The 12,474-nt window shown below is 35.1% G+C and overlaps 1 protein-coding gene across 1 annotated transcript in view; it reads left to right on the top strand.

Annotated features, from left to right (window-relative positions):
• Positions 1-11,142, top strand: part of LOC129257412 (neurogenic locus notch homolog protein 1-like) — a 28,109-nt gene extending 16,967 nt beyond the window's left edge. Inside the window, exons 12-20 of the mRNA XM_054895727.2 lie at positions 301-537; positions 1,157-1,390; positions 2,464-2,697; positions 2,906-4,589; positions 5,121-5,293; positions 5,897-6,059; positions 6,874-7,084; positions 8,067-8,167; positions 9,307-11,142. Of these exons, the coding sequence (XP_054751702.2) occupies positions 301-537; positions 1,157-1,390; positions 2,464-2,697; positions 2,906-4,589; positions 5,121-5,293; positions 5,897-6,059; positions 6,874-7,084; positions 8,067-8,167; positions 9,307-9,601 (3,332 nt within the window). The 3' untranslated portion in view covers positions 9,602-11,142. The remainder of the gene's footprint in view (positions 1-300; positions 538-1,156; positions 1,391-2,463; positions 2,698-2,905; positions 4,590-5,120; positions 5,294-5,896; positions 6,060-6,873; positions 7,085-8,066; positions 8,168-9,306) is intronic.
• Positions 11,143-12,474: the final 1,332 nt, after the last annotated feature.

The following is a 12,474-nucleotide window of genomic DNA, read 5'->3' as shown; positions in this document are numbered from 1 at the left end:
ATCAGCACTCTGCCATCAAATGTTACAATTCAATAATAAAAAAATATAATATATATATATATATATATATATATATATATATATATGTATATATATATTGAATGAATACGGGATTGTATATAGGCCAACCGTAGGTTTCTTGGTACAAAATTCATCCTTTATTATTTCAACCTCCTTTGTATTTGGTTTACGTCGAAAAGTAGAGGACTGAGAGAAGATGACTACAACGTAATTGAATTTGTGGTATCACCATAATCATTGTAGACTAATTGTTGTTGTTTTGGTGTTCCAATGTTACAGGTCAACAGTGTGAGATAGACGTAAACGAATGTGACAGTCTCCCTTGTCAAAATGGCGGTACATGTTTTACCTCTTCTTATATTCTGAATGCGTATAACTGTACCTGTAGATCTGGGTATACAGGTGATAACTGCGAAACCGAGGTGGACGAGTGTAATTCAAATCCGTGCCAATATGGCGGCATTTGTGACGAGAAAGTTAATGGTTATTTCTGTTGGTGTCCAAGCGGAACAGTGGGTGAGTGGTCTCGAACAAATTATATTTAATGATACATTTCTGGGAAACTCATTTTTATATACGTATCAAAGTGTATAACATTTTATCATTGCTTTTAATAATGGTTTCAGAGGGTACTAGTTTGTGTTTTTCCTGCACAATTATACAGGTTTTATGGATTTCTTATTTAAGGCATATTCTTTTGGTAATTTATTTACAAATTACGTATTATTAAAACAGGATAACCCCATCAGTAGTCAAATACTGTTGTACTTGGGGCCCTATATAACATAAAACAAATCGAAATACAGGCATACATACAACACAAATGGAAAATATAAATCCTAAACATAAAAAGATGGAAATATCAGGTATAGATCTAATAAAGGAAAATTGTATATGAAACTGAGAACAATAATTTAACCCAGAGCTACAAGTAGAAAGCGATAGGGGAAAGAAATATAGAAGGTATGGATGAGTTGAGGTAAAAAGAACACAGAGTGCTAGAGCGGAAGAATAAGGCACATTACCAGGCTAATTCAACTTTTATTGTCGGTATATTAGTGGCATATTAAGTTTTTGATCATTCATAATAAAGTTCACTGCTGGGATCATTCACATCACCTCTTTTTATACGCAGGAATCAACTGTGAGGTTGACATTGACGAGTGCCTGAGTTTTCCCTGTCTGAATGGTGCGACTTGCCTAACGTATCCAGACACTCTTGATTATTACGATTGTCATTGTGCACCAGGATTCGAGGGTGTGCATTGTAGTAGCAATGTCAACGAGTGCAACTCAGATCCATGTGCAAGAGGAACCTGTATTGACCTTATCAATGGATTCCGATGTGACTGTCCAATTGGGAGTGAAGGTATGCCCTCAAAGAGTTATGACAATGCGATCAGATAAGGAAACACAGCATAATTATTTACATATAGGAGAATCACACCTTATTATTATTATTATTACCTTATATTCAAAGGCTGAAAGATGTCTCGATGATATTGATTTCTATGTTCCATTAGTCAACTGTACTAAATTGTTATTCGTGTTTCCATGGTCGAAAAAAAAAAGTTTTTAGCGTACATTTGAAAAGATTCTTTTTTTATTTTCTGAGTATCCGAGACTTGCATGACTCGGTCATACCAGAGAAACGATTGAGAGCCCGATTCAGCACCCCGATATTTTTGCGACAACTTCGCAGTGATTTTCTCCTCGGTACGTTACTTTATTACTTTTTCTGTCACACCTATAACAATATTTTGAGATCCTTTTTAATAAGCAAAAGTGTAGGAGCAAACAAAAAAGAAAAAAAAAATAGACACGTATTTTCGTGACACGTTACCAAAAAGGTTTGCTTTCCCATTTTCTTTGTGTGTACATCATGTGGTTCGGTGGTTTTGTTATTCATTTTTTGTGAGAGCAAAATAGTTTTTATTACGTTTATAAATTCTGGATTAGTTTATCAAAGTAAGAATAAAAAAGTGAGTTCAGAGTTTTTCCCCAAAATTTGCAAATATAATGTGGATTTAAGATATAGGTTATGGCAACTTAGATTATTCACATTTATGAATTATGATGTTACGTCTACATTGAAATGGACGAAGAGGAATTATCTTACAGTTAAGAAGGATATGCAAAACTTGTTGCATAACCATGGTATTCAATTATGAGTAGATAATAGTTTACACATAGAATAAGATGTCATAAATCTGACAACGCTATCTTATAGTTTGCATAATAGGAAACCTGTGTAATACGTTTTGTTGAATTCTGATAATAATTGGCCCAAATCTTGGAATTGACTGAACCACCACTTTTCCCTCAAAATAGATAACAAAGCCATTTACGGTAAAAGTAACTGTTCCAAACAGATATATTTCACAAAATGACATGAATTGCCCTTTTTTCTGTCTTTTTCTTACGTGATGCCATATTTTACAGGTCTATTGTGTGAAGTGGATATTAACGAATGTTTAAATGAGCCATGCCAGAATGGAGGCAGTTGCTACCAGTCTCAGCAGCTGGGTAGCTATATTTGCATCTGTCTAGATGGATATACAGGATCCCATTGTCAAGTTGATATTGATGACTGCTTACCAAACCCTTGTGCACGAAATGGTACTTGTTCTGATAGAGTAAACGGCTATGACTGTTCTTGTCCGAAAGGAAGTTCAGGTAAGGTTAAAAAAAAGTTAACTACTTGGTACCAACAATTATTTTTGTATAGATATTATCATCTTATCAAACTGTCAACACTTGAACAAACTATATCCTAAAAATTCAGTTTCTTCTGAAGATTCATTAAACTATGGGGAGGAACATCATTAGAATTGTCCATATAATAATACAACCGTCATTGTATGTTTTCGGTTTTGCCCGGTAGGTTTACGATGTGAGGAGGACATTGACGAATGCAAGTCTTCTCCGTGTCTGAATGATGCAACATGTTCGGAGGAAGCAGATATACTAAACGAATACCAATGCACGTGTGTGACTGGATACCTAGGAACGAACTGTGAAGGACATGTCTGTGATACGGATCCTTGTGAAAATGGAGCTACTTGTAAGGCTGTAGGAGATGATATCACCTGTCTCTGTGCGTTAGGGTACCAGGGTACATACTGCGAGCAAGAGATCGATGAATGTGACAGTAGTCCTTGTGCTAACAATGCTACATGCCAGGATGAATTAAATGGGTATACTTGTAATTGCCCTGATGGTTTTGGAAGTAGTCACTGCGAGGTTGACACTGATACCTGCCGATCAGATCCATGTGAGAACGGTGCACTTTGTACAAATTTGCTGAACGATTATAAATGCCACTGCCAAGCCGGATTTATTGGAGATCTCTGTGAAGAAAATGTCGATGACTGCGGGAATCATATCTGTTTGAACGATGGGGTATGTGTTGATGGGATAGTTTCATATTCGTGTGACTGCAGGGCAGGATTCACTGGACATTTTTGTGATATAAATATAAACGAGTGTTATGGCAATCCATGTAGGAATGGTGGATTCTGCGTTGATCAAATTGATGGTTACACTTGTTACTGTGTACCTGGATTCGAAGGAACAAACTGTAGTAATGTGGTAGACAACTGTCTTAGTGAGCCATGTAAGAATGGTGCCACATGCAATAATGGATTTGCCTCATATTCATGCAGCTGTCCTGAAGGATTCATGGGTGTGGACTGCAACATCAATATCGACGAATGCCTTAGTTCCCCATGTGCCAATATTGGTACCTGCGTTGATGAAGCAAATGGCTACAAGTGCATTTGTAGATTGGGATTTCAAGGTTTGCATTGTGAAATTAATGTCAACGACTGTGAAGGTGTCATCTGTCAAAATGGTGGTAGTTGTATAGATGGAGTAAATACTTATGTCTGTCTCTGTGACGCGGGCTATGACGGAAATTCATGCGAGATCAGTATTAACGAATGTGCGAGCAACCCATGCCAAAATGCTGCAAGTTGCATAGATTTGATCAATGGCTATTCATGCCAATGTGCCGAAGGCTATGAAGGTTTCAATTGTGAGGTCAATACTCTAAAATGCTGGAGTAACCCATGCCAAAATGGTGCTCAATGTGATGATATTACCAATGGTTACACATGTCAATGTTCTGATGGGTACACTGGTACGCACTGCGAACAGCCAATCAACCTGTGTGAAAACAATCCATGTAAAAATGGCGCCACCTGCTTCAATTTCTTAACTTTTTACGTGTGTTCTTGCGCTGGTGGTTACCAAGGTTTGGACTGTGAGGAAGATGTGGATGACTGTCGTTACAACAGCTGTGCAAACGGTGCCACTTGTATTGATGGTTTCCAAACATATACCTGCGTTTGTGATAATGGGTTTACTAATCGTTTATGCAATGAGGATTTAGACGAGTGCTCTGTTTATTCAGATGTGTGTCCACCAGGCCTGCTCTGTGATAATTTCTACGGTGGATATGACTGTCTGACCCCTCCAACAACCCAACCTACATTCACTGGACCATGCTATCGGGATGCTTGTTACAACGATGGTACCTGTGTGTTGTTTTTCAACTCAGAATATAGGTAAGATTGGATATTGCTAAAATCCCTTAGTTATTGCATGGTATTGGTAGGGGAGTCAGTACCAAGGTATTTCTAGAAAGGATTTTTCTGGAAGGAACTGTAAGTTTGCCTATATAAGAGGACCTTTTAACGTTTTATTTATTCATGATAAAGCACTGTACATGTAAGTATCACATTAACTAGTTCTATTAAGATTCATGCATTAAACTTCTTGGGTCGTCTACATTATGTTTTATTCAATAGAGTGCCTGTCAAAAATGTGTAACTTTACAAAATATGAAAGCACTGAGGTTTCAAAAATACCCAAATGCGTCAACGATGTTCGATTCGTTTTAAGCATTAAAAAAAAAGTATTATAATTTTGATCGTATTTAAGTTAACATACCGAAAGTTTTTTTCTGTGATGATATATTTTGTATTTCTCTTTCACATCTTCTCCCTTTTTTATATGATTAACATCTGCACAATTTGTCGCTTTACTCAAAGCCTCTTGTGATCTGTTGTGATATGTGATCCGTTTCTTTCATCCAGATGCTTATGTCAGGAAGGATTTACTGGGGAACTGTGTCAGACGCAAGTTGATGTATGCCTTTCCTCTCCGTGTTTAAACAGCGGATCCTGTATCCCACAATCCTCCTCATCTGCAGTATCAGTTCATCGGTGCCAATGTATCGATGGTTTCATTGGGCTAAATTGTGAAACGAGTAAGATATTTCACATCGCATCTGTTTGTTCTTATTAAGCTGTTCACATGATATAACGAACAGCAAGAATATGGGCTTCCAATGTAAGAGCTTACGGGGGTTTCCCCCGTAAAGTTCAAACAAATACTGATTTTGTTTGAAATGGTTTTATTAGAATTGTGACAAAATTTCCATATTTTGTTATAAAGATGAGCATTACCATATGAAATATGAATCCTTTGCTGTATGATTTAGAAATTCATCATAAATTACCATATTCTAACTGTTTATGCGTAACTTTATGAACACTTGTTATATTTGATATTTTGATTTTACCATTGACTGCAAAATTACTTTCGTTGAGTTATTATATTCAACGGAAAGCAAATCCCATGAAAAAAATAAATCAAATGAAAAATCAATGATTAGTAAATTATGCATAGTATATATTATGCAATTTTTAAATTGAATTTATTTTGCAACATTAAAATCAACATCAAAATCATTTACAATCACAATACTTATCCCGATCATACATTTACCTCTGAAATACGATTGATCAAGGAAATGGAAACGAGTACTAAGTGGGTTCCATGTTGGCTCTATTTCTCTTTTTTCCTGTAGGTCTCGTGGGAATAGTCTATTCAATCTCATTGGAAAGTCACATACACAATGTCGACGGACTTAGCAGTCGTTTTGAAGACTTAGTATCCGTTGCTCTAGGACTCGACGATGACCTAGTCAAAGTGACTCTGTACAATATTTCACATAATATGGCAGTTACTAGGTAAGCACTTGAAATGCAAAAGGATTTTCCTTCAATTTCTATCCTCGTTTCTTATTACTCTGAATTTCCATGTTTATGTTGCTTGTTTGATAATTCAACTTTAATATCCGTTGTCCATGCAATATAATAATGCATTTATTAACATTTTTTTCATCTAAAACTGAAGTCGTGTTACATTTGTTTACATGAACTCCTGATGACCAGCTACCCCAAAACAAACAATAAGTCACTAGGAATGTACTCTGTAAATGACCCAACTAATATTTTAATCATTAAAAAGTTAATAATTAGAAAACTAGCTTATCTAAAACAAGAACACTTTTTCCTCATTCTGTCTTACTTTGAAATTGTAAAGTTAAATAAAAACACGAGATACAAGCTTATGTTTGACAACATTTTTTTCCGGACTGCTTCGAAGTTTCACCGACATTGCACAGTGTGCACATCTCATGCATAGTGAACCCCAAACTTCAAACCCTTTATCTTTGTTCTTTGAATCTCTCACTGATTTTCTTATACATTTTTCTTTGACATTTAAGTAGTTTCGTGTGTTTTTGTTATTCAGTTTTGACAAGTCATATCTCATTTTAAAGCATATTCAAGCTCAATAAAAATACAGAAGCTCATTTTGGGTATCTCATTGTTGTTTTTAGTGTGGCAGTTCACCCCTAAAATAAGGCATAAATTTGTATGAACTATGTTTATTGTATTTTTGAAAGGATAACTCCGATGGGAAAGGAAATGGTTCCATATTACCCTTGTCATGAATAAGATTCGGCTGCTTTCTTAATCACTTTCTTTCATTTATTCTCAGGCAAACTTATTCCGACGTAGGATTTTATTCCTACATTTCTGGAAACTTCACTCAAAGATCGGAAATCGATTCTGGCCTATCTGCGCTTGATATTCCAGCCCAGAACTTAATCATCCATCCTTTTAGGATATTTGTCCTTCGTTATCCCACGACACCCTCTTTGATAACGACCTCTAAATATGATGGATCATCGTCCAATAACGGCCTACTGGTAAAGCATATTGTGTTAATAATATAAATTTATTTGAACGAGATTTATCTGATGTTTATTTTTCCTTTGATAAACAATTTTGGTATAATGGCTGAGCTTATTGAAATGAGAAACGGAATTCTCCAGCTGCACTTAAGAATTCGATATCTTATGAAGATATTAATTGATTATGAAGAAAATGGGAAAAAAGCGATGTCTTAAATCCTAAAATAGACATTTGCGTATTAACTCCATTTTAATCGTCAACTAAATAATGCAGCCATTGAGGATACAATATCCATTTAACACCCCTTTCCTCAAGTCTTCCTGGTTCGTGTTCATCAAATGGTATTAGGCTTAAAGAAATTTTGGGGATATAGAGTTTTTGCATCACTTGCATCTCTTAAAGTTATTCGCCATTTTTTCAGATAACTGCATTCTTTCTTCTTTCAAAGTTAGGGAAAGAACGCATTCAATGCTTTCATACAGTAGGCTTTTATTATGTATATTCCTATATTTCAGTGTTTGATAGATATAACTTGATATTGGATGTGCCACATTTAAATGTCTAATTCCATCTTTTTATATATTTGCTTTGAGCATCCCAAGGGATGAACATGTTCCGCTTTGTCAATATTGCCAACGTCATTAGTATCATTAGTGGCGGCATAAGTGTTCTTGAAAATGTTAGTTACTGATAGTAATACACACTATTTTTTTATACCATTTATATTTTATTCCTAAAAAATATAAGGTCAGCGATGGGACTGTGTTTTCTCTATTTTGGAAATTAATTTTTTTAAGCTTTCAAGGATACAACATTATATCTAATTGGCAACAATCTTAACAAAAAGAAAATGAAAAAAAAAATGATAAAGGATTGTGTCTGACCATCATTCACAACAAAAATATAAAACGAAATAATCACAGTTTCTGGAAGAATATACTTTGGTCGAAAGTCCACCAAGCTGATTAATATATTTTTTCTTATTTATTTTCTTAGATTGGTGGTGTCCGGATACCAATGTGGACGATCATATTACTTATTGTGCTTGTGATATTGCTTCTTATCATGGCAGTAGCCGGATTCTTGTACATAAGGAGGTAATGAATGGAATGGTTATCATATGGTAAACTAACTATTGCAGGAGTACGCTACTATATTGCAGAATGATAACCCTGGAATGTGGAACTGAGTTCTGGTTTCCAGGGAAAATAAAACTTGTTAGGTAATTTTTAATACAACGGGGAAGTTGCTACCCTTTGGTATTTTAACAAAATTTAGTAGCTCAATATCTGCACAACTGCATTTGTTGATATAACTCATATCGTTTATCTTGTTGATCCTCAAACCCGGATACACTGTAAAAAAATATTGGGTAAAATTTTGACCAGCACGAGGGTAATTATGAGTCCAACCACTTTGGGCAGTATTTTATCCGATGCAGGAAGCATATTGTCCAGTAAGGTTAAAAAATAAGCAGCAAATACTTTAGAATGGGCAAAGTTTTCATCAAACTGGATTGATAAAAATGCCCAATATTGGTTGGACACATTACCCTCATGGAGCATTTTTTACCCAATATTTTTTAGAGTGTATGAGCATTTAAAGTTCATTTTTACAATTTCAGGGATTAGCCGACATCGATCGAATTCAATTTAGTTTTTGGCTTTATCATTTTTAAATAAATTTATTTATCAGTCCATTTAATTATCTATTTATCGATTTATTGTTTACTAATGTTCACAAATTTATTCCTTGAAATGCTCAAGCCAGAGTAATTATGCTGCATTATTGTTGAACACCTCTGTTGAAGTTAGTATTAAATTAAAGAGAATATAACATTATATAATTATTATAATAATGATTATTAGTATTCATAATAATTATAGCAATAATGATTATTATCATTACTATTAGCAATTTATTATGGGAATGCTTTACAGTTATGCCCTCTCATTTTTAATAATGAACGCAAATGAAATCAGTGTAATCATTATAACGTAACATGTACTGATTCGTTCACTAAAAAAAAAGTTTTTAAAACAATTCGTGGGGAATAATGGGAGATAAATGAACCAGAAACGAATCCAAGTGGGGGGGGGGGGGGCAGTCCAAATAAAATGGGGTATCGGTTAATGCAACCCTTTAGTTGAGAAGAAAAAATATCGAAATGTATTTTGGATGTAACTCAAGAGAAATTAACTTGATTAAAGAAATCTTATTTTCTTTCTAATACTAGGACGAAGAAAAATCGTGATATGGACGTACCAGATTCCGTGGCCGGTGCTGCAGGGGCTGCTGGCCAAGATTATCTGGCAGATGCTGTCCAGACCTCGATGGTGGCTAGAAAAGAGAATGAATCGAGAATCATCCCCATCATAGATCCAAATGATATGTCCATTGCATATGATAATCCCATTTATAGTGGTGTTGATTTCCCAGAGTTGGAAGATCCTTATTCTACATGCGGAGGGTCTACCTCTAATGCCAACGGAAGTCATGGGAACCATCGAACAGAAAACATATACACATAGGGGACATGTGAAATAATTGAATTCATTTCTCGATGAATTTATATCACTAAACGACCCAATTATGTGATGTTCAGCATTCTCATTAATTCGTTCGTATTTCTCATTTTTTTCTCTCTCCCCTCGTTATTTTTTTTCTTCACATGGCACATAAATTTAAACAGCGTTTAAAATAAAATGAAGGTAATGCATGATAAATCTTAATTGATTTAATAGATATTCAAATGCTTTTATTTGAAACCAAAATTGAACATACCATTATGATATTTACAAAATCATTGTCAACAACTTAATAAAGATATGATAATTTGATTCTAGTGCATTTGCACTGTAAGATTGAAGCTAGAATAAATTCCTTATAAAATGCAGTAATTCATCGGATTCCGCATAGTCGTATCGTTGTCTTCAAGAATTATTTTGTTGAGATGATCTCTTCTGTAAATTTTGGCTATTATGTCATCCCATTTGATCTCAAACATGAATATAAATACAATTATATCGCATAACGAAAGCTGGTATCGCTACATTTAATTTGGCAATAGTTATAACTATAAGTTTTGTTACTATTCGGTTTATTTTTTATTTTTGCCTTGCCTAGGATATGTGCATTTATATTTCGTTAAAACGTTGTACATATATATCCAAGTTCATTCAATTTTACTGAATGAACTTTCTTTAAAAAATATACAAATCATACTATATTATAGTATAAAATTTCTCAAACTTTAATTTTTCATACGTATTACCGTTGGAAAAAAGGCAGACAATTTCTTTAAAATGTAATATACCATCATTTTTCTAAACATGATATAACTATGCTCCATCATTCTTCTTCGCAAGAGTACAACCCAATCTTACATAGTTATACATAAAAGGAAGTGCGATTTACTTGATGCCAACATGTAAACATATGTGTTTAACGTGCTTGTTAAGTTTTATTTTATGTAGTGTCTATGAAGTGGATAAATATGGTATTTGTTTTTTAATCGACACATGGAATGAAATAACATGTATCTTTTATTTTTCTAACTATGGTTTGTGCTTACTGTTCCTCGATAGTATTTATTTTCTCCCCCTTTCATCATGTTACATCAAGGCCCGTCCTTACAAATGAGTGTGCTTGACTGAATCAGTCCCAAATGAAAAAGCAAGCGACATCATTATACCAAATGCATGCATATGTCCTTTTAACTCATCTAGCTATGCCAATTTTTTTTTCGGGCATGTCATTTTGGTCAGTTAACGTGATCCTCCTTGCTTATCAAGGGATAAGCGCTTATGCTTATAGACCAAAATAATTGGTGCTGTTGGCTTTCCATAGTTGCGATTCTTTGGGTCAATCAGGCTCCCTTGAAAAATGGGCAGAGAAATATCTTTCAATATTGCATTTTGACTGCAGAGAAGGAGAAGGATTGGTTTTGTATAAACTTACTCATTTTTACTGGTATCAAAGCATTTCAAAGGAACATATATTTTTGTACAAGACTCAGAGAGCATGATGGTGTGATTAAGTTGAAATAAAATGATGTATTAAGCAATCTGAAGACAGTGTAAATGTGGTTTTTTATATGCACATATCGATTTGAAAAAAATATATAGATGAAATCAATTTGTAAGATTTTAACCTTGTACCTGCTACAGCTAAATATTCATGCTAGGCTTTTCACTGTCGATCTGTCAATTTGATCAGGCCCTCTCAATAGGTGCATCAGGCCCGATTAAGCCCGATTAAGATTATCTTTGGCGTGTTCATTCGAGCTGACTATGGGGAAGGGGGCTGGCGAATTTTTAATGATAGCATCAAATTCAAGCCAGAAAGTGCTCTTATATAACAACTTGCATTTTTTCCCTCATTTTTAAAAAGTTTCTCACTGGGTCGATCGCTGCCTACCCCCTCACTTTTGATAGGGTTTCTAGGTTCCCACAGCCGATCGGGTTTGTTCAGGTAGGATTGGCTGGGCAACTAAATCTGCCTTAACAATTGGGCAGTCGATATAACTTTGGTTCCTTTTATGCTATAACGTTTTTTTTGTGTAGCAAAATTGTGCAACTGCCCCTTCAGAATCTTTCCCTAAATTCTTCCTACCTCACAAGGGCGTAGGCTGGTTTGAGCTTGGGAGGTACACATCCTGGGGAGGTGGAAATAAAGTTTGGAAAATCAGCTGTTGAAAGCAGGGTACAAATTTCGTTTTGCTTCTCAGTGTCGAAACTCCTCTGCCTCAGCGAGAGAGTACACCCCAGCTTACGCACTTGTTCCCATATAATAACAAATAATCATCACCTTATTGAATGTTATCGAAGTAAACTGACCACGATACGTGGCATTCTAATGATTGACATCGCTCTTATGCTAAGGTTTACAATGCTTAAAACCAATCAGATTATCAGATAGCTGAGAGGCTGCTATGAAAACGGTTACCAACGATTCATTGCTGTTCCTAATCTAGACTGATATTAAATTAAAAAATATATATTATTAGCTTAGTCCGTCTAGCTCGTCAAGGTAACCTGACCGAGTTCAATATGCATTTTTGACATCACTCTGGTCGCCTATATTCTTATACTTGAGGGAGCCAGAGTATTGGGAATATTTCGATCAAGGTTCACCACTTAGCTAGACCAGCCTGAATGAAAATATAGGTTTGAACGAGTTGTTGAAGTTCAGCAACAGGAACTTTGCATAAAATACTAGATTCCTGTTGTCAATCCAGTTACTTTATCGGACCCAATTTGAGGCATTTCGATCTAGCTCTCCTGGGTAATGGGGATCAACCTCTCTTGATTGGGGTGATCGTCAATGCTCTTTCTCTCCACTCTAATATTTGTACAGGTACAAATTACTTGGATAGGTAACTAAAACATTGTCGATGGATGTA

Source organism: Lytechinus pictus, chromosome 3, assembly GCF_037042905.1.
Source record: "Lytechinus pictus isolate F3 Inbred chromosome 3, Lp3.0, whole genome shotgun sequence".
Classification (NCBI taxonomy): domain Eukaryota; kingdom Metazoa; phylum Echinodermata; class Echinoidea; order Temnopleuroida; family Toxopneustidae; genus Lytechinus; species Lytechinus pictus.
The sequence above is the reverse complement of the archived record's forward strand: the minus strand, read 5'-3'. Positions and strand labels throughout refer to the sequence as shown.